General features: G+C 32.7%; 1 protein-coding gene and 1 non-coding gene across 2 annotated transcripts in view; both read right to left on the reverse strand.

The window, feature by feature from the left end:
- Positions 1-566: 566 nt before the first annotated feature.
- EXOC5 (exocyst complex component 5) overlaps positions 567-23,472 on the reverse strand; it is a 55,039-nt gene continuing 32,133 nt past the window's right edge. Inside the window, exons 7-18 of the mRNA XM_074235889.1 lie at positions 17,171-17,280; positions 16,457-16,501; positions 16,226-16,366; positions 15,276-15,358; positions 13,869-14,078; positions 12,271-12,418; positions 9,862-9,970; positions 9,363-9,483; positions 4,785-4,871; positions 3,736-3,844; positions 3,377-3,592; positions 567-2,703 (exon numbers count right to left, since the gene is read on the reverse strand). Coding sequence (XP_074091990.1) covers positions 2,515-2,703; positions 3,377-3,592; positions 3,736-3,844; positions 4,785-4,871; positions 9,363-9,483; positions 9,862-9,970; positions 12,271-12,418; positions 13,869-14,078; positions 15,276-15,358; positions 16,226-16,366; positions 16,457-16,501; positions 17,171-17,280 — 1,568 coding nt within the window. The 3' untranslated portion in view covers positions 567-2,514. The remainder of the gene's footprint in view (positions 2,704-3,376; positions 3,593-3,735; positions 3,845-4,784; positions 4,872-9,362; positions 9,484-9,861; positions 9,971-12,270; positions 12,419-13,868; positions 14,079-15,275; positions 15,359-16,225; positions 16,367-16,456; positions 16,502-17,170; positions 17,281-23,472) is intronic.
- LOC141523249 (U6 spliceosomal RNA) lies at positions 17,893-17,999 on the reverse strand. The gene has a single exon (XR_012478433.1). It is a non-coding gene; the product is annotated as a U6 spliceosomal RNA (small nuclear RNA).

Raw genomic sequence — 23,472 nt, forward strand, 5'->3', positions numbered from 1 at the left:
TTAAGTCTCCATTACACAATCCAGAGATTTTCTTTTAAAACTTGTTGTTGTCCAGATTCTGCACTGCTTCACTTCAAAGAGTAACATTTCAGAAAATATGTGCTTAGATTCTCATTTTTAAACTTTTAATAATTTACTTAATCACTTAATTTTAATATAATTAAGATTATATAATGAAGACTGCTATATATAACATTCAAATGGGTATTTTTAGCTTAAAATATAACAATCCAAAAGCTATTTTTAAATTAAATGTAGAGATTCTTTCCCAATTTTAATTTGGATATAAAAAATGTAAAAAATGACAAAAAATTATATTGTTTTAATTAATGAATATATGCTGGCTAAATAATATGGGTAAACTTATTTTTCTTCCTAAAAGATATCTGGAGCTGAATTCCCAAAGATTAGAAATGTCTGGAACCAGACTTTTAGATGAAAGTTAATGTTAGGAGAAAAATCTGAAGCTATGAAATCTAAAGGGAAAAATATTGTTAAATACTTAAAATTTTTTTAAAAGAATTAACTTATCAAGTAGAATATGAAAAGATTTGAAAGAATGAAGAAATGAAATAAAAAAACAAGTTTAGGGAATTTGTTTATTGAGCAAGGATGTTTACATGTCTAAATTTTAAGCACTGTAGGTTTTTCTGGTCACTATCTTTATAATGGACATAAAAATATTGCACAGAACTCAAACATGAAAATATAGCTAACAAAATATTTAAACAAGTAAACATTTTACATCTTTAAAATGAACTCAAACATACAAAATAATTTTGAAGTACATCTATGATTTGAATTCTTAAAATGACAACTAATATTTTATTTGATAATTGAAGTGTTTACAAATTGACACAGTATACAAAGATTTTTAAGTGGCCATTAAAACCAATGCTTTAAAATTGTTGGCTTTAAGTAACAGAGGTATCATTTGAATTTTTATCAAAGCTTTCTAAAATGGCAATAGTACATAAATGTGCCTTTTTATAATATCCAAATACTTGCTGTGGCTCCATCTTTGCCAAGAAATAGAACTATACAGCCATTTAAAGCTGCCAGTTTCCCAAAAGGTTTCATAAAATCTGGCATATTTTATATTTCCTTGCTTACCTTGATAATACTGTGCTATAAAATGAAGAAAATCCCATCAATAGTGACACATTATATCTGTTCCCCAGGGTTTGGAAATTTTGAGATTTGAATAAGGACAATTTAATGTTAAGAAATAACAGATTTTTCAGAAGACAACCTATTTCAGAAAATAGAAAGGAGAAGTATATGGTTTTTTCCCCAAAGAATATTGAATAATGAAGATGTTCTTCTACTCCTTAAACACTAGGAATAAAATATAGAGATTAGTAAAAGAAATCGAACAATTTAGAATGTTTTTTCTTGCTCAATTAAGCAGAGCAATTGCTCAGCTATCATTCTAAATTTCCACTTGGTAGCAAAGCTATCCTAAGTATTTTAATCTACTACTACTACATTAGGTTGGCTCAATCATTTGCCTACAACAGGAATCCATTTCAGAAATGCCTTAAAGGAAGGAGCAAGGCAGAAGTTGTGGGGTCTGGGCCACCAGTCTTGGTAATGAATTTATCTAAAAGAGTAGTTGGCTGGCTGCATATCAATCTCTAAATCAACCTCAAATGGAGAATAGACATTCTAAATATTCATTCATTTTTTTTAAAGATAGAAATCTTTAAAACAACACTCAAAAATGAACGTTTTCATATGTTTAAATTATATCTCATCCTTTTATTTCCCTTATAATTTTAAAATAAAAAAGTAGTCCTTTCTATAAAGATACCCCTACTTTATAGCTTAGAGTAACAAAATCTAAAATGGGGTAGCTATATATATTTCTTGATAGGACATGTGTAAGATATATGTACCAAACAAGATATTGTAAACTTCCTTGAGTTACGCCAAAAGCAAATATAGTGTTGAAGACCCCTGACTAATATCGATATAAAAATTTCACCAATTAAATTTATTACATCTTTTTTAGATTAGTGTTTTATCTCAGAAAAATTGCAGAAATTATGCTTAGTAGGATAACATGTTGGATGTTGAAAAATTACTTATGATCACCAAAAGAATTTGATGGTTTGTAGTGAAGAAATCATTAAAACTGATGAACAAATGTATTTTGGCGTCAGCTTTAAACCTGTGCTAAACATCATAGTTAAAGTCACCAAATGGAATCTGATAAAGAACAAAGACAAACACTGATGTCTTATTTGTCTTCCCACATAAATACCTTGCATGGTGAAAACAGTGACAAGAAATTTACAATACAAGGTTTGGCTGAAATCATTAGAGAAAAACTGCAAAATGTGACTATCAGTCTCCACCACCCCCCCCCAATCTCAAGTTTAAATATGGCTGCCATATTGTTCTGAAAAGTCATTTTCCTGTAAAAATGTGGCTATTCAGTAAGGAATCCTCTGTGCTTTCTGATAATCAAGGCTTGGTCAAAGTACAATAAGTTTCTTTTACAACTAAACCTCAGCTGAAGTGCCGAGCCAGGCGGGCAGATCGATAGTCAGCCCGCAGTTGCACAAAGGAGTGAAGTATGTTCTTGTCCAGATTAGCAAGTTGTTCTCCAGAGCAGACCTGCTTTAAATTATCTGGGGCTACTACCAGAAGATTGCAAAGTGCATGCAGGGTATCAAAAAGCTGTAATACCAGTGGAATCTGAATTGAGAGAGAAGAAAAAAATTATTATTAATAGAATAAATACTAGTCTTATGAGGAAACTGAAAAACTATTTTCAATTATTGCCCTCCATTGGAAAGTTTCCCATCAAGATTTTGTTTGTAGTAAATTAGAACATTTAAAAGCAACTCAAATTTTAAAACACAAAGATTTCAAAATAAATTTTTTGCAAAGACTCACAATTACTATCAACTATAATCATTCACAGAAATATTTTTACTGAATGGACTAGTTATGATTAAACATGCCTAAAGGGAAATATAAATTTAAAAATTTAGCCGAAAACTTCATAATAAAATGATTTTGAAATGTACTGTAAAGAAATTTAGAGACAGGGAAGAAATAAGGTAAAAATACTAATTAAATTATGAATTTTTTTCTGATACACAATACATAATGTATACCAGTCATACATATCAGCAAATGCACATGAATTTTTAGGCTAGGCCTAACAGAAATCAAGTGTTTAAATAAAATATGAACCAAAAAACTGACAGTCTGCTTCTTTAAGGCCATGATACTGAATGTAATGAAATCTGTCTCACTAACAATATGCATTATAATGATCCGCAGAAATACCATAGACTAATAAAAATTTTGTTGAGCTGATAATTTTGGGAATCCATTTACAAGATTCAGGAACCATGCTTACCTTGAAGTCTTTGGCACATTTCCTGTATTCAGCCACATCACAAATTGCCAACATGCCACCCATACAACTATAAGAATATTGTTGAAGATGTTCATAAATAAGTCGATGAAAACGTACTCCAAATTCCATCAAAACTGTGTCCACATTCTTCCCATCCATGGAATTTCTTATCTTTTCCACTTGCTTCCTGACATAACCACAGACTTTAACACATGCCTAAAAGAATTTTTAAAAAATTTTAGCCTCCAAGAAGAAATTTTAATAACAGAATATTTAAAAAATATTATCTTTCAGAAGCATTTCAAAAGTATTTCAAAACACCTGAAACCATTAACAAAACTATAGTTAACATGACTCACGTTGGTGTACTGAATCAGAACATTATTTTCGTCTTCTGGTTTAAAGTCAGTCTTTTTTTGTTCTGCAGTCAAGATATGCTTCATCTGTCCCACCATACAATTCAATGTCCTTCAAAGTTGAAAAAAAAGTATATTTGAGTCTTTAATTACAATGTTAAGCAGGTTAGACATCTTAGTTTTTAAATGTAAAGGGCAAAAAAAAAAAGGAAATTTAAAAGCACACACATATAAAACAGCATTCAAACAACCAAAAAATTAAACATGTTGGAGAATAATACCCATAAAGAAAGTCTATAAAGAAGTAGAATTACTTGTAAAGAAAGATGTTCAGGAAGTGACTTAATAACATTTTTTTACACATACAAGAAAAATTGTTATAAAAAGATATCTTTGATCTAGTCTCTCCTTAAGTCAGAAGAGGAGAGGATTTCAGTTGTTCATTTGGTTTAGACCAAGCCATAAATTTTTCAGGAAGAATATAATCCAACACCAGAAGGATTTACAATGCCAGAGTTTCTCTTAGATTTGTTACTGTTCATTTTAAAAGAAGTAGACTGAACCACATTATTTAGAAGTCTTCTAGGCCAAAATTCTGTCAAACAAATGTGGTCTATTTGTCCTAAGCATATTTTCTTACTTCTTTGCTTTGATGACAGATGATATGTGGTATAAAAGAGACCAGAGGTCTGAAATTTATTTTGGAATTTATTTTATCCACTGTCAATCACCATATACACAGGACGCTTTTAAGGAATTAATTTTACTATTTGTTCAAATACATATTAAAAAAAATCCTCAAAATTTAAATTGCAAAATAAGTCATCTTTTAAAAAAGTTGTAGGAGATTTTTTTCTTTTTGAAGGGAAGAAAAGGATGCTCTTAGAGGTATGTATACCTTAGACATAGCCCTTTTTTAGGAAGTAAAAGATAAAGCAACTGTGTTAAAAATGAATTTTCAACAATTTTCCAAAATTAAAAATAAACATTGATACCTTATGCAAATAACAATAAATAGTTCAAGAGTAAAAAAAATTGTCAATACAACTTGCCTATCAATACCAGTATCCAGTTTCATCTCCATTTGTTCAATTATATCTTTTTTCTTCTGAAGGCATTCAGATAACTTAGGAGAAGAGCTATTAAACATTTAAGGGAAAAAAATACAATGCTATTATTTATTTAAAAATCTAAAATCTTGCTTTTTAAAAACAAACTAGTCTTGCCCCCTCGAAACAATCAAGCAGTATGAAAATGCAATGAATATTCTTTCCCATTCACCAAGTTACAGCATTTAAAAAAACTAAAATGTACAAAGTTCTATAAAACTCAATATGAAGTGAAATTAATATGAAAATATTTAATTTTCAAGAAAATATCACTCAAGTGACTTTTAAAATTAATAGTAAAATCCTTTAAAGAACAGTAGATTGATGTACATGATAGGCATAAACAAGATGAAACAATCCAAACAAGGAATCAGGCAAGAGAAATGATACAGCATCAACAGATAAATGTATGACTGAGAAAATAAAAGAGCTAGTAATGTAATAAATATTATATATGATGTCCTCTGGCAAGCTTGCAATGCTACAATGGTATCTACACAATGTCAAGAATGTTGGAGAAAAGCTTCTAAAGCACTCCATGAGATAGATTTTTGAGAACACAGGAAAAAGTCTCATGGAATGGAAAGGCACACATGGATTATTACTGGAGAGAATAAATATCTACAGTGACCTATAAATAACATTAGAAATTTATTATCAAAGTATTTTTTAAATTACCAGACTGATTTGATTTCACTCCTAAGAGAATTAATTCTTAAAACAAAAAATTGTGTTGCATTATTCAAAATTCAAAGGGAATCACTAAGTTAAGAAACTAAAACTACTAAATATAATCTTGCAAGCCTATAGTATCAAAAACTGGATTCAGTTTGGGAAAGGAAAAAAAATGACAATTATATTTCCCTTCTGAATTATCTATGTACACATTACATCACAGCAAAATCTCACAGGAAAGTGTATGGATTATGGGGAGGGGAGATGAGAGAGGGGAGGGAAGTTGACTCAAGTTTAAACAAAACTTATCACAGGAAGAAAGTTTCTCTTTAAGCAGTAAATAATTGGGAGTAATTTTTAAGAATGGGATCTGGAAATGATCAGTGTTACTATTCTCTCATCGTATGCTATTACTCATAAGATATCTGTATAGTCATATATATTCATATATATATTCATATATATATATATATATATATATTCATATGATGTGATGATAAAACCTAACAAAAAAACCCAATCTACTCTTTAGTGCCAAATCAAAACTAATAACACCACATACACCCCTACTTTTGATGCATCAGTAGAGAGATATATAGATGTTGGATCTTTTGCAACTCTAAAATGTTCTTAAACATTAAAGTCTATCATAACTATAACATGTAAAAGCTACTCATTAGATAAATCATGCACTCTAATGAAACATAAGAGCCAACTCATTTTCTGGTGGCATTATCAAGGAAAGCAACATAAGAAGGCATTTACATCAGGAATTAAAAGTGAATAGGATTTCAAGAAATCTAAAAGATGGACTAGATCAACTCCCATAAATTGCCAGGTTTTTTTTTTCAATCTAAGTTATGGTAATTTACAAACAGATTTCTTTCCTTCTTCCTTCCCAAACGCTCTCCCAGGAGGTGGGGAATTCCAAGTATAATGAGTGGCATGAAGTAAAGCAGTACAGAGTTTTATAGTTTAGAGTATAAGAGGCATAAAAATAACACAAAAGAAGGCTGTTTAAAGTAGCTTGGAAACAGATTTTATATGACTCTGAATGCTAGTTAGAACTTTTATTTATTAAATTATATGAAGACACTAGAGATTTTTTAACAGAATGATATAAGCAGAGTTTTGTACTGGAAAGATTAAATTGATTATGGGAGAGAGGATGGCACTGTTACAATAATCCAGTTAACAAGGACCCAAGGAATGAATTAGGATTGTGGCAATGTAACAACAAAGAAAAGATGGATCCAAGACAAGAATTCACTATGAATTGTAAGTGAGAGAGAGAAAAGGGAGGGGAAGAGGTAAGAAGAGGAAAAAAAGAAAGGGAACTTCTTTGATCCTTGTAACATCCTGGTGGGTTGGCAGGAAGAATTATCTTAATTTTATAGGCAAGATTTATAGAGTGTAAATATCTTGTTCATAAGCACAGATACCAATTGGCAGTGCTAGGAAGCAAATCCAGTACAGCTAATACTTCTCAATTACAATATCTCAAGAAAGACAAAATAAGCATTTATCAGGTGGTTACCATGTTCCAAGCACTAAGGATAAAAAAAATCAAGAACATATAAAGCCCTATACTCAAGGTTTTTACACCTATGGGGAAAACAAGTATATACATTTAAGAATACATAGAATATAGGGGCAGCTAGGTGGCGCAGTGGATAGAGCACCGGCCCTAGTGTCAGTATATATAAGAAGACACAAACTATATGCTAAGTACATATGAGATAATTTTGGGAGAGGAGAGCCACTAGCATCTGCAGGAGGTTAAGGGAAGGTCTTAAAGAAAATTAAGAGGCAGAGGCAAGGAGGAGGAAAGGAGTAGACTATGTAAAGGCATAAACATGAGACAAACTATGATATAAGAAGACCTGCCATATTTATGAGGAATAGTAAATAGACTGGTTTGGCTGAACTGCAGAAAGTGAAGGGTAGCTATATATAATAAGCCTTGAAAAGTAAATTAGAGCCATGTTGTAAAGTAATCTAAATGGCAAACAGAAGGTTTGTATTTGATCAGAGCAGCAACAGAGAGCTACATAGTCAAACTCATCTTGTAGACTGATTAATCTGTCAGCTATGTGATGGATTGGAAAGGGGTTCACTTTGTGGCAGGCAGAGAGAACAATTAGGAAGTTATTATAGAGGGCAGGTAGGTGCACAGTAGACAGAGCACTGGTCCTGGAGTCAGGAGGACCTGAGTTCAAATCTGGTCTCAGACACTTAATTATCTAGCTATGTGACTTTGGGCAAGTCATTTAACCCCACTGTCTGAAATAAATAAAATGTAAAAAGACAGAAGTTATTATAATAGTCCACAGAGGTAAAAAGAGCTTAAACTAAGGTGGTATCCGTATGAGAAGCCAGTACATGTGAGAGATGTGTACTGACAAGATTTGTCAAATGACTGAATAGGAGTTGAGGATCAATCGAGAACATTTATTAAATACCTACTATGTAACACAGTGGGCTTAAAAATACAAAAGAATGGAAAAATTACTCTTATGGAGCTTAAATTCAAATGGGGAGGCAACAAACATTTAAGAATATATAGAATATAGGGGCGGCTAGGTGGCGCAGTGGATAGAGCACCAGCCCGGGAGTCAGGAGTACCTGAGTTCAAATCCAGTCTCAGACACTTAATAATTATCTAGCTGTGTGGCCTTGGGCAAACCACTTAACCCCATTTGTCTTGCAAAAGCCTAAAAAAAAAAAAGAAAGAAAAAAAAGAATATATAGAATATAAAGACTAAATAAATACAAAGACATAAGATAGAGGTGAGTAGGTAGTATCTTTCAGGCATGAGGAAGAATAGCTGAAAGAAGGAAGATAGAAAAAAGCAATTTAGGCTGGCAGCCTGAGAAAACAATAGGATCTAGTGAAGATATTTTAAGGTAGGGGAGGACTTGAGAATGTCTGAAAATAGTAGAGAAAGAAGCAACAGATAGGGAGATTGAAGATTAGAAAAGAAAGAGTTAATTGAGGGGCAATTTGCTGGAGGCGATATTATATAGAGGAATAGGTCTTGGCAAAAAGAAGGATCACATCATTATCAAAGTCTGCAGTACATGAACAAAGAATAGGGAATAATTTTTTTTCCCTGAGACACAGAGAGGAAGAGGGAATTCAAAGCAAATCACCTATATTTTCTCAGTGAAGTATCAGGAGTCCTCAGTAAAGAAAGCGAGAAAAGGGGAGGCATGGAAGACTTGAGGAGAAGTTTGAAAGGGTTCCTTTGAAAAAAGATGAGGAATACATCACAGAGGAATAAAAGGATACCTTTGCTGCCATGGGGGTCAGATGAAGAAAGTTAACATAAATTATGAATCCAGTCAAAAGGATTTTGTTACTTTTCCCCAATTCAGCAGCATGTGATTGGAGTAATTCAAGAGTAGAAGACAGTGTGTAGCTGAAATGGGGAATTATTATATAGCATAGAGAGTCTCCTAAAAGTCTTGGAAAATTTTAAGGTTAAGTAATTTAAAACTTCACTAAGAATTTTGTCTTGTAAAGTTAAGAGGCTGGGAATGTGAATGTGGTAACTGGAAGGATGAAGTATCCTTGACAGAAATAATAAATTAGGAAGAGAGCTGGATTTCTGAGGAAATGTATTCTGTTTTAGATATGTTGAATTTGAAATTTCTTCAGATCACTCAGTTGGTACATTCTTTAGGAAGCCGGTGATATGATGTAGCTATAAGGGAGAGTAGTTTAACTGTGAAACTAGAATTGAGCAGATAGCTGTGCTCATAGGATCAAGATATAAAGCTGGCCACCTTATCTGTGTGGAAATAATTCAACCAACTGGAGCAGAATTAAAAGATTTGACTGACCTTATCAATGGCATAAGGTGATCATTAAATTGCTTGTCAAAAAGGTGAAAAATAGTGTTGGCCTGTTGTACAACATCCAAAAAGTAGAGATTTGCATTTTTAGAATCTGAAGAAGGAATTCCTAAAATGCAAGTGAGTATATATTAAAATCAGCTATTGAGAGAAATTAATATCTTACACCATTATAAATGTTCCTGGTTATTCAGTTGATCAATAAGCTCCTACTATTTTAAGTAAAAAGAGTAGTAAATCCTTTTTAAGATAACACAGAAAACTATTAAAATTAAGATCATTAATCATTTTATAACAAGACATTTCAGAGTAACCTTACACTAATGATTTTAAAAGGTACAGCTTGGATGATTTCATTTCTTAAAAACAGATTTTAGTATACTGTATGATCTATGTCTAAAAATACAGATTCTCTCTATAAAAAGTCTACCATTTTAATATTTTTATTTACTACTATGCAAACATTAAGACAAGATAGTCTACTTACCAGCAAGTCCTGTTTCCAAGGCATAATCAATATGTTCAATGCACAAAAATTCCACAAGAACAGTAAAAATTCTAAAGGCATTCCTTGGCAAATCAGATGGGTCAGAAAGCTTTTAAAAACAAAAACAATTAACATCCACATCAGCTTTAAAAAAAATTAATTCATTTAACATTTACTAGACAGGTAAGTCATTCTGGGGCTTAAAAATAATAAATCTAGTCTCTATCTGTGTGGAATTTATGATTGAGAATAACAACACAAAGAAGCATAATACAAAGTTAATGCCAAATACAATTATAAAATTATTTGGTAACAAAGAATTAAACAATTGAAATTACATAACAAAATGAAAATAAGTTTCAAAAACAGAAATAATGATTTGCACCACAACATACATGCTGTCTTGGTGATGCTCCAAATCTGTCTTGCCCTGGAAAAAATGGCTAGAGCTTTCTTGTTTTGCACGAGGCCACCCTAGGAAAGCCCAAAATAAACTCAAGGATATGACTAACAACAATGGTTTATACTGCTTACCTAGCTCCCTCAAACAATACCCAATGGCAAGAACTAACTATGGTTGCCCAGAACAAATACAACTCTAACTATATAACCTCTTATTTCATGCTAAGGATCTAAGGCAGCCAAAATAGCTATCATAAATGAATTTCTGTTTATTCTTTTTTGAACCTATTTTTTTTAACCTGCACAAATCTCCAGAATGTTGGATTTCCTATTATTATTTATATTATCCATTATGTTTATTTGGTCTGAAAAGTCTCAAAGTGTAACTCATCCCCTACCCCCTGCCCACCCAGTATTTGGAGTTTTAGTGGAAAGATCTGTTTATATCAAGATTTTTGGGCTCTGTCTTTATAAAATATGAATTCTAATCCAGAATTAGATACCTGTGACTTAAATATTAATCAAGAATAAGCACCCATTGTGCTTATTAAGTTATTCAGCTGAAAGTAGAAGTACAAAAAAAAAAAATCAATCCCTACTCATAAGAGGCTTACTTTTAATGGAGGAGGCAAGAAGTACAAAAAATAAATATGAAATATATACATTTGGGAGGGAAAAAATACTAGTAGTTCCAGGGGAAACCCAAAAAGCTTTCACACCAAAGATGGTGCCTATGTTTTATATTAAAGGAAGATGGAGACTCTATGAAGCTGAAATGAGGACAGATCTCACTCCAGGCAAAATACAATGCTAATACAAAAGTATGAAGCTCAGACAAGCGATATTATGTGTAAAAAACAGAGAGAAGGCCAATATCAAAAAGGATGAAAATATTCCAGGATTTCATGTCCTCAATTCTAATCAAAATTTTTATGAAAATATAGTTTTTGTGCACTTACTCAATTCTTGATTTCATATTCAATCCAAACATTTATTCAAAGTCTTTTAAAAATGTATTATAATTAATAAAATCATTATTTCCATAACAGAGAACAGAAAAAATGATTATATATGAAATTGCAAAATCTATTATGTACAACTTGCTACTCCTTCTAAATATATAATAATCATGTAACTTCCCCCCCTTTCTTCCGCTCTCACCATCTTAGAGATGACTACTGTTAGACAAAAATTTAGTATAGTGTTTGATACACAGTAGGACTTTAATATATATCTATTGACTATTTTGGAGGTAATTTGAAATTTTTTTTAATGGTGCTGTGTTTTCAATCTTCAGAAAGTCTAGGCAGTTTTTTAAAAAAAATGTTCTTGAATTATACATATATATATGTATATATATATAAAAATACAAAAACAATACACGACTCTATGTATTTATTGGTTTGTGTGTATATATGTATATGTGTATATGCATGCATGCATACATGTATAAGCCAAAACACAAAACAAAGTAGTGAGGAAAGAATTTTTTTTAAAAAAATGTACAGGCACAGAGTTTAATTTAAAATAAGAAATGTCCTATTATAATGTAAACTAAAGCCTTTAGCACTAATTTTATTCTCTAAAACAATGTTACAATTTATCTTCAAGATTAAACAAAGTATTTTCAATGTATTTCAGAGTAAAGATATTTATGTGATCTATTGCACAGAACACTAGAAATTCCAAAGAAAATTATGGGTGACACAAACTCAAGTGGTGAGATATATAGTGAATATCAGATTATAGGAAATGACAAATGATTGTGGCATGAAGTATGTAATTGGAAAGAATGGAAAAATAACCAACAGTTCTAAGCTGTGATGGCATCCATGGAATGAATGTTAAAAGACTTGAAGACTTGAAGATTTATAGAAAGACCTGAGGAAGACTTGCACAGGGTGACAAGATGCAAACAGCTACAGGAAAAGAGCAAGCAACCACACTGAGGAACTAATGGAGTCCCTGAAGTTTAATTGGACAAAATTATTCTGCAATTATTCTTACCCTATGACATCTTTCAAAGGCTTGCTTAGTTTCCTGTAAAAGATTAACTACCACTTCTTGAGAGAGAAAGGTTTCACCATGTGTATCAATACTGGGCCCAAGTGGTAAATTGGTCTTTAATCTGATTCTCTCTTTCAGATCTTGAATACTAGAATACCATATAAAACAAAAATATTTCCATTAGGCACATATTTTAAATTTAAAACAACAACAACAAAAGTGCTATACAATAAGTGGAAATGGTATGAAAAGCCTTGAAGGGGGGTGGGAAGCTCTGGATTCCATTTCTGATTCTTCCAAGTAGTAGATGTAGACACATTCAGTATCAAGCTATACAAATCATGGAAACTATGTAAAGACTATCAAATAGCCTTCTGTTGGGGGGGAAGGAAAGGAGAGGGGGGGAAAATATTGCAAAATTCAAAACCTTGCAAAAAAATGTTTGGTAGAAACTACTACTGTATATAATTGGAAAACAAATAAAGTATTTATTTTTTAAAAAAAGGTAGTTGTATGATCATGGGCAAGTCTCTCTAGGCCCCAATTTCCTTATCTGTAATTTAAATGTGTTCTCTTAAAGTCTAAAATTCTGGTCTTATAACTGTAAACATCTCAATTATTGTGTATCTTTGGGGAGTCAATTATTTCACCTAAGTATATTTCCTGCCAACACAGTATTTTAAGCCCTCAAATTTGACTATTTAGATCTTTCTTAAAATGCTGTAGGTCTTTGCCTTCTTATATCCTTACTAATAACCACAATTCATCCTTAGCTCTGATTATGACAATAATGTGATGATTTCTTAAGGGGCTACTGAGAAAGACAAAGACTTTTCCTTTGGAGAAAATAGCCTCTCCACTAAATATCCTCAGACTGCTACACTTATATCTGTTTTTAATAGGGTTTTTTTTTTTTGTTTTATCTCTGGTTGTTAGTTATCAGTTGTCATTTATTCAGTCCTCCACTGATCATCCATGCTCTGATACCTAATCATGAATTGGAGATAGGAGCTAAAAAGTCTCCAAGGTCAGAACAGCTATACAGAAAAAGCTCTTTAGTAACAGGTTCAGCAAAGTACCTTTTATCTACTGTTTTAGGACTAACTTAGCTACATGTGACATAGCTCATTATCAAAAGGAGATGACTGCCATCTAAATATGCAGCTATTATATTTCAAGAGCTTTTATTTGTTTACTGGTATATACAAGATAGATTTACAAAAAGAATTCTGTAACATGATTTCAATGAATCATTATTTAGAAATCTGTTTTTGCTCAAATATAAACCAAGAGGTTTATAAAACAGAATAGAAAGGTACCTGAAAGACCTGGGATTACTCTGAATCAGACACTTATTGACTATGCAGCTCTGGGCAAATCACTTAGTTTTTCAACATTCTGGGTAAATATTTAATACCTTAAGTTGCAGAGAGACAGTATATTATATTGGGAAAAAAATTTTTTCAGCAGAAAAATTCTACACTAGAATAGCATGTATATAGAATAGACTAATAAGCATAGAATGTGCTAATAAAATTAAAGAAGCAGTTCAAAAAAAAAGATTTCTTTGCATGTATAAAATTCATTTTGAAACTTACCCTCCTGTGCCAATGGATCTCTTTTGATGATTTTTTGAATCATAATAGCGTTGTAGGATCATAGCACTTCTACTTTTCAAATAACCAATCTCCACCTCAATATAGTTCTCCAAATAGGAAATGAAAATGCATTTGATAAGCTTAGACAAGAAAGTCTGTTTATCAGTACCTAAATTAAACTCCATCAATTTGCTGGAAAGATTGGTAGTTCTTTTCATAGAGGGAGGAAGGAAAAAAAAGATTAATGTATGTTTGGATACAGTAGCAAAAGTAAGGAATATCTATATTTCTACAATTAATTTTGATGAATTATTTCAGATCACCACTTCTTCAAGGTGGATGAATAGATTAGGTAGCATGCATTGAGTAATTCTAAAATGGTTGCAGTTAAGGTCAAACTATCAAATACAAATAATCTGACACTAGCAATTTTTATCTCTAAGAATAAACTTATGAGAGCCAGAAACGATGCTATAAGAGGTTCTGAAAATGGAGGATGATAACAGATATCCTTTATTTGTTCCACATACATAAGACCTAGGAGAGATACTAAAAGGGGACTCCAAGTAAGGGGTTAACTCCTCATTCCTTGTGAGTCTTTTCCCTGCCATTCTTCTGGGCCTTCCTCTTACTGCCTCCAACTACTACTCACTATCCTTCTTGTCTGATCCATCTCAGGAATAGATTATTTTCCACTGTTGTAGAAATTGTGTTAACGTGAATACAAATTTTCTGATTGTAGTTACTTTTAAAGAACCGGTTTCCATATGGGAAATTATCATAAGAAGAAAATATTTAAGGACTGTTCTGGCAAAAGCTTCCCTCATCATAAGGCTAGTAATGACCCTGATAATAAGAATAAGAGGACAAATTTTCATAATCACTACTTAGACTGTCCTTCACCATTCAACTTCAAAGATTTTAATTCAAGATCCACTTTTCAAATAAAAATATATAGTAGGGGCAGTTAGGTGGCACAGTGGATAGAGCACCGGCCCTGGAGTCAGGAGTACCTGAGTTCAAATCCGGCCTCCAGACACTTAATAATTACCTAGCTGTGTGACCATGGGTAAGTCACTTAACCCCACTGCCTTACCAAAAAAAAAAACTAAAATAAAGATATATAATAAAGTGTTTTTTAAAAAGGTTTAAAGGACCTTTCACATAAATTAAGGAAACACGCTCATATTTTACAAGAATATGAATGATACCAAGATCCTTTTTCATAAGAACATTTAAGGATGCCATCAACCACTTTAAAAAAATAGCAAATATACTGCTATTCCCTAATTTAACCTGTTACTAAACCAAGTTTCCATGCATTGCCTTCTGATGACAATATCCACAATTCCTTTATATTATAAAAATATTATATATATATATATATGCGTTTTTGTACACACATACCTTGTATAAAGATCGTAGAGATTTTTAAGATATTGTTCTGCATCAGACTTCCTACATTCTTCTAATTGGTCTTTCACAAAACTCTAGGGAAAAAAAGATACACAGAAACTTAGATGCAAAATATACATTAAATATGGCACGTGTAATTTTCTTTGTTACTCAAAAATACTAAACTATATAAGAAAGTAACTAAGTATATGAAATAAGCAACAATATCATTTTTAATTTTTTTTCAAATTTCACTACATTTCAATTTTGTTAAAACCCTAATAATATACTCTATTGTTGATTCTGGAAAAAACTAAGAACTCATCAATACACCTTTCATTTTTTTTTTTTAATGTTTTTGCAAGGCAAATGGGGTTAAGTGGCTTGCCCAAGGCCATACAACCAGGTAATTATTAAGTGTCTGAGACCGGATTTGAACCCAGGTACCCCTGACTCCAGGGCTGGTGCTTTATCTACTGCGCCACCTAGCCACCCCTACACCTTTCATTTTAAAACAATCTTCATGGCTTCATAAAATACAACAATTTTTACAAATGAGCACTGATTGATTCAATTAAAAAATGGTGCTTAATGGAGGTCAAAGTCACAAAATTCAGTTCCCAGAGTTGTTAACTTCACATTGATAAAAGCTCTAGTCAATAGTCAAAGATGCAATTCCAGCTTGCCACCTTCACAAATAGCCAATACTGGCTATGAGAAGGAATGGATGCCTCTGAATCATCCATAGCCACCACTAGAAAACAACATAATGTATATACTTTAGTAACAGTGTAACTTTTATAATTCTTTTTTTCTCATTATTTAAGATAGGGATGACAAAGACTAAGACTAATCTTAAGAATGTATGACTTTTGCAAAAGCCATGATTTTTAATCAGAGAATATTTCCCCTCATACACTTAGTTAAAAGATTATTTAACTTATGAATGTTAAAAAAATTACCTGTAGTTTGATTTCAAAAACATTCTGTATAAGTTTGGCCAGTACTGTTTCTGGACTACTAAAAATATCTCCAACTTGCTTATTTACACGTTGGCAGAGTATTGCTGTATCTTCGAATATATCACTTCTTAAATTAGCATTCTAAAGAACAGAGCAAATTAATAGTTTTATATATCTTTAAAGAGCAACAATTAATATGTAAAAGAGCAAAACAAAACTCTATGATATTACCTCCTGGCATTGCTTAATATAGACATCAACACAGTGAGAATAACCCTGAGAAAGGGAAAAACACAGTAATTATGATATCTGAGCAAGATGAATTTTTATAATACATAAATTTTATTACAAGCAAGGGTACTATATCAATCTATGTCCCTGGCCCTTACAAATCTAAAGATTCTAATATTTTACAAAGTCAACCCCAAACTAACTTCTCAATCCACCCCACCAAACTAGAACATCAGCATAAAAAAGACTCAGCAGAATGGAGGAAAATTGAGTTGAAGATATATACTTGGTACATTTTCCTTTTCTTTTCTAGATTTTAAAGCCCTGACCATCAGATTTAGGCCCTGAAATCTAGAAATCTATCCACATGTTCATTCTTAAATTTGAACATCCCCTGGAATTGATTATGACTCCTACCCAGTGTAGTCATATATAAAGAGAAATTAAGAAATCTAAGCAACACATATTTTGTTCACAGGTATTTAAAATAGCAATTTATTATTTCTTGGTGCTTGATAATTAAAATTATTCATGCAAAAGATATAGCACATATTCTCAAATCATTGAGAATCAACTGAGCACTTACAATTTAAATGAGAAAAATCAGAGTACTGAAACAAAATGTTTTATGATCAAAAGAAATGAAAAACTTCAGAAGTCTCAGAATTCCATCTTAAACTTGCAACAATTATATTAAAAAAAATAAGTATTTACCTTAAAGTGAAGTAAAACTGCTGCCACTTCTCTCATTCTTGAGATTTCACCCCTTTTTTGAGCATTGGTAAACTCCTGAATAAGCTGGCATTCTAAGTCATGGTACTTACCTAAACAGGAAAAAAAAATTATCCTGTTACTCTTAGGTAGCTAAAGTCATATCCAAGTGTTTTTGAACTTTTGAACTTCTTAAGAGTGACAGTGAAGATAGATTTAGCCTACTTTAATAAAGTATGACATATATAAAATGAGCATATATCTACCATATAGAAAAATTGATTTTTAAGGTCAGAAAATTTCCCCAAATCAATGGGTGATTAAACATATACCATATAAACTAACAACTGAGCCCACGTTCCTCATGTATAACTGCTACAGTTAGCCATGGCAAGAGGGGGGGGGGTCATCATAATCATGCCAGAATGGGGGTAGAAAAGAAAGAAAGAAATTATGCAGTGATAGAGGGTTTCTGTCTGGGAAGGGAGAACAATAAACAACAAAAAAATGGTATACTGGTCTAAACACTAACTGATCTGATCAAAACATCTTTAAAACTAGAAAAGGAAAGAAGAGGGAATAAAATACCTAGATATAATTATATGGCAGGCAACAGCAGACATAAAAGGGAGAATAAAGTACTAGTATTCATTAATTTTTTTGAAAGTAATTTCCATTTATTGAGAATCCACCAGCTCAAAGTTGATTGGGAAATCCTTAGGCAGAAAAATATGGAGCACTTCACGAATTTGCATTGTCATCCTTGTGCAGGGGCCATGTAATCTTCTCTGTATCGTTTCAATTTTAGCATATGTGCTACCGAAGCGAACACCAGTATTCATTAATTTATATAAGATACCATAACCAGGAAAAGAAATAATACCATTCCGTTTTAGCTAATATATCATGATATAATAACAATAACATAATAAAGCATTTTCAGGCAATAGGAAATAAACAAAAATTAACAACAGCTATTGATCAAGAAGCAAATATGACTTCCAACGTAAGTATCACTAAATTTTTGTTTCATGACTAGAATATGACAAGATAGGTTTATATTATTCAACCGGAAAAAATCAAACAAAAAAGGGAGGCAAAGTAGAGCTGTACATAAGATCATTCAAACCAATTGAAATACATGAAACCTGAGGAAGGAAGTACAATGAAGAGTTTTTAGATGAAGATGAAAATAGGGAAAAACAGAAATGATAGCATGGTAAATTAACTATGGACTAACTACAGACCACCCAATGAGTTGAATTTCAGAAGCAGATCTAAAACACTATGTTTGCTGAATTGAAGTTATTATAGTTGTGAAGGAAAAGCCGAACATCTATGAGGCATTCCTCTGTGATAAAAGTAGAGTATCTAACAAATTCTTAATTGGCCTTGCTAAAGTTCATATTGCAGAAGGAGGAGAAAGCAACAAATAGCGTTACTATTCTAGACCTGATGCTGTACAGGAATGAACTGCTTGGTGACATAGAAGTGACAGGAACTTTGCCTGGGGACCACAGTATCAGAGTCCATTGTAGGTAAGGAACATCAAATATGCATGGTCAAATGTGTATTCTAGAATGCCAAATTTTTAAAGAGGTCCAAGGTAGGGATGAATGACTTCACTTTAAATAAAAGGGAGAGCAAAGGGAAGACATCAAAAATGAAAATCAAATGATACAACAAAAAATTACATGGAAGAAAGGGGAAAGCTGTTTAAAGATACCAATGTCACTGCAAGGGAGTTAATGAACAAGCTCAAATTCAGAAAAAAAAGGAACAAATGACAGAATCTAAGGCAAGTAACTGAGAATGAATACAAAAAAGTATTATAGTTCAGTAACAAAACAATCAGAGAAGCTTCAGCTGGCAATAAAAGCTATGAAAAAAGAGGATTTTTTGTTTGTTTTAGTCATGTTGGAATTAAAAAGCAGATCAAAAAAGGATAGCACCCTTGCTTGCAGTGTATACAAAAACTGTAATGGATAATTGTGGGAAGGAACTACCTCCAATTTTGGTTGTACAAAGGAGAACAATCTTCAGAATAGAGATAATAGTACGCATATGGCTAATAGGCAACTGGATCCCTGGATAAGTGAGGATATTAAATCACTGGTTTAGATTAAAAGAAAATCTACACACACATCAATATATGATGAAGGGAGGAGTGACTAGGTGATGAAGTGGATAGAGTACCGGTCCTGGAGTCAGGAGGGACCTGAGTTCAAATGTGGCCTCAGACACTTAATAATTACCTAGCTGTGTGACCTTGGGCAAGTCATTTAACCCTCAAAAAATATATGATGAAAGGTAAAAGAAAGGAACAAAACATCTTTTCCTTTGATTTTCTACAGCAGACTAAGTCTTCAACTAGTCATTCAACTGTCTGAAAAGTGTAAACAACCAGAGAAACATTAGATTTTTTGTTTGTTGATTCAAAAAAAGCAATTTATTCAACAGAACAAAAGGCTACCTTAAAGGCACTCCTCTAATAAAAAATATATTAAAATCACAAAAGATAATCTTCAAAATTTTAACACCAATAACCTTTTCTATAGTCTACTAATAAATAATATCTAGTAAAAGTCAGTAAGTATACTTGCCAAAGAAATTTACTGGAGAATATCCAGCACAAAGTGCAAATGAAAATAATAAGAACCTGTCTATGAATGACATCGTGCTGACTTTAAGTCCTGGAACAAGAGATATATAATCATTTAAGGAATTTGGCCAGTCCAACCATACAGGAAAGACCAAATAGATGAAGAACACTACTGTCTAGATTTCAATATATAGTTTCAAACATATATTTTGTCCAATAGCATATATATTTGAAATACACAATACAGATGAATGTGGACAGGTTGGGCCCAGAATGGAATGGGAGAACAAGCTGGATTGCTATCCAGAATTTTAACAAGTTTTTTAATTGAACCCAAGTTTCCCATGAAGTACTACTATTTTACTAATGTTGCTATATGGAACAACTTGCCTCCAAAAACTAATGATGAGTATTACAGAGAAAGTAAAGGAAAAATCGTTTTGGAGAAGGACAGGCAGGAACATGAGGAACTAGGAGAGGAGTAAAAGATGTTATCAAGAAATTGTATGATAGAGAAGCTAGGTGGCACAGTGGATAGAGTGCCAGTCCTGGAGTCAGGAGGACCTGAGTTCAAATCCGGCCTCAGACACTTAATAATTATCTAGCTGTGTGACCTTGGGCAAGTCACTTAACCCCATTACCTTACCGGTGGGGAAAAAAGAATTGTATGACAGGAAGAGAAAATGAGTTGGTCATGTAGCAAGAGAAAAGGATGATAGGTGGGTAGCCAGAGTACTCAACCTGAACTTTTGAGATGGTAAGAAAAAACAAGGAAGACCTCCAAAATGTTGGGGAGACCTTATAGCAAACTTATGGGGGGGAAAACATGGATCAGATTCACACAGAATGCGCTACTGCCCACATCACTGGAAGAAACTCCTAATTAATGAGATCACACATCCATTTAAATATCTGAGATGCTACATGGTTATAAATCAAAAACAGTACAATCTCTGAAGAATTAAAGTTGTAAGGCATTCAAAAAGCTGTGGAGAAACACATGGTAGGTGTAAGTAGGCTATATAACATATAACCAATTAAGAACTGTAAAGAAATAGAATAAAAGATATCATCAGAGAGATGTATGACCAGAGCAATCATATAGGGAAAGTGTGAGATAACTGACAGATCAATGGTAGCCATGTATTGTGAGAAGAGTCCCCAGCAGATTGAATAAACCAGGGAGGAGTTTCAGGAGGATGTGAACAAAAATAAAAAAGAATGAAATTTATTTGATTATTAGAAAATCCCTCTCCTGAAGAATTTCTTTCCCTATCTCATTTTTTTAGGTTTTTTTTTTTTTGCAAGGCAAACGGGGTTAAGTGGCTTGCCCAAGGCCACACAGCTAGGTAATTATTAAGTGTCTGAGACCGGATTTGAACCCAGGTACTCCTGACTCCAGGGCCGGTGCTTTATCCACCACACCACCTAGCTGCCCCCCCATCTCATTTTTTGTCCCATTCCTCAAATATGAGTATCTTATAAAATTTTGTCTCTGGTTCTCTTCCAGTCTCTTTTATGCATATGTTCCTTTGATATGGTCTTTATCTACTTTCAGGGCTTTAATTAATATCACTTAGATACTTGTCTATGATGCTCCCAAAATTCTAGTTTCATATATCCAAATGCTTGAGTATCTCCATCTGGGTATCCCACAAGAATTTTAATCTCAAGAAGCGCAAAAGTGATGTCATCATTTTTTCCTACAAAGCTTGCCTTTCATCCTACGCATCTATTTCAACTGATATGGCGAAACCTTTAATCTCAGTATTATCTGTGTTTCTCCCCTCCAAATCACTCCCCACTAATCTTAAGCAAATTCTAATTGATTCTACCTTCAGAATAATCTCTAGCACCTTTCTTTTTATTAACACTGAAACTAATCTAATCTCTTCTCACCTAGATTATCTCAATAATCTCCTCATTGGTCTTCCATTAGTCTCACCCTTCATCAATTTACCCTTCAAACCACTATCTGAATAATGATCTTAAAGTATTGTGATTACTTCATTCCTCTGTTCAAAAACTTTCAGCTGGAATGGTCAGGTTTAATAATTATTATTAAGTGCCTCCTATAGGTTGGGTGCTGTGACAAGTGCTGTGCATACAAATACAAAGAATGGTCCAATCCCTCTTATGTTCTAATGGTCACTACATAAGATACAAACTCCTGATCATACCACAAGGCTCTTTAAAAATGGTTGCTGATTTAAGTTTATCCTGGAAAAAGACCTCTCTGCATTATCAGAATACTTTCCTTTTAACTATGTTCTGTTCATCATTTCTGAATGAAGGCACACATAAAATGTTTAACAAATATATGGATAACACAAAGCTAGAAGACAACCTATTGTGCTAGATGACAGAATATAGGAGACAGCTAGTAAGTAGTGCACTCAGTGCAAAGAAGGCTGGGCCCAAAGGCAGAAAGATCTGAGTTTATATATATGTTGCTCAGATGTTTACTAAATATGTGACCCTTGCAAATTACTTAAAACTGTCTTTCTCAAATTTCCTACATAATAAAATGGGATCATAAAAGTTCAAATGACATCACTCTATGTTAGAGTTCAGTTACAAAGAGTCTGACTGTGATTGATCAGATTCTCAATATGAGATTGGAATGCTCTACCACAGGCACATACCGCATACCTGAACATTTGGTCTGGATTCTATAAAATTGCACATTCTTTTGAGCAAGTACAAATTAAGTGCATTAAGAACATTCTTGTTCCCTCCTAAGTGCTCTAAAACTATACAGTTGAAAAACTGCATATGATTTATAAAATAAGTGACATACATTATTTCATTTGATCTCTGCCATGGCCCTGTGTGTCAGGTGTAACAAGTAATATCATTACTTCATAGAATGAGAAACTAAGATTCTGAAATAATAAGTGCCTTTATTTATGACGACATAGCTAATGAACAGGCAGGGTTTGAACACAGATCTCATTTGATGCCAAGTCCTTTACTACTTCACCCTATATTTAATAGAAATAAATGAAAAATTACCATACTTAGGTTGAAAAAATGAACTGCATCCATATGTGATGGGAAAAGATATGCCCAGATGTTTATTAAAAATCTTTAAGGGGCAGCTAGGTGGCACAATGGATAGAGCACCAGCCCTGGAGTCGGGAATACCTGGGTTCAAATCCGGTCTCAGACACTTAATAATTACCTAGCTGTGTGGCCTTGGGCAAGCCACTTAACTCCATTTGCCTTGGGAAAAAAAAAAAGACAACCTAAAAAAATTTTTTTAAAGAAACTTAGGAACTTCAAGTTCAATATGAATCAACAAGCAATTTTTCAATGTAGGAGTCAAAATTGTAATGTAATCTTTTTGCTTTTTTACAAGTCAGTGGGGTTAAATGACTTGTCCAAGGTCACACAGCTAAGTAATTATTATGTGTATGAGATCAAATTGAACTCAGGTCCTCCCCACTCCAGGACTGGTGCTCTATCCACTGCACCACCTAGCTGCCCCAAGGTAATGTAATCTTAAACTGCTCTGACAGAAACATAGTAACCAAAAAGATGTTGTATCACTTCCACAATATCATATCCAGTTCTAAGTATTACATTTTAGGAAAGGCATTTAGCAGCTTGAAGTTATTCTATTATTATAAGTAATTTAGAGTCTACTCTATGATGTTGATAAATAATATTCTTAAAAGTAGTTTAAACTTGGATAAACTAA

The sequence above is a fragment of the Macrotis lagotis genome, chromosome 4 (genome assembly GCF_037893015.1).
Source record: "Macrotis lagotis isolate mMagLag1 chromosome 4, bilby.v1.9.chrom.fasta, whole genome shotgun sequence".
Classification (NCBI taxonomy): domain Eukaryota; kingdom Metazoa; phylum Chordata; class Mammalia; order Peramelemorphia; family Peramelidae; genus Macrotis; species Macrotis lagotis.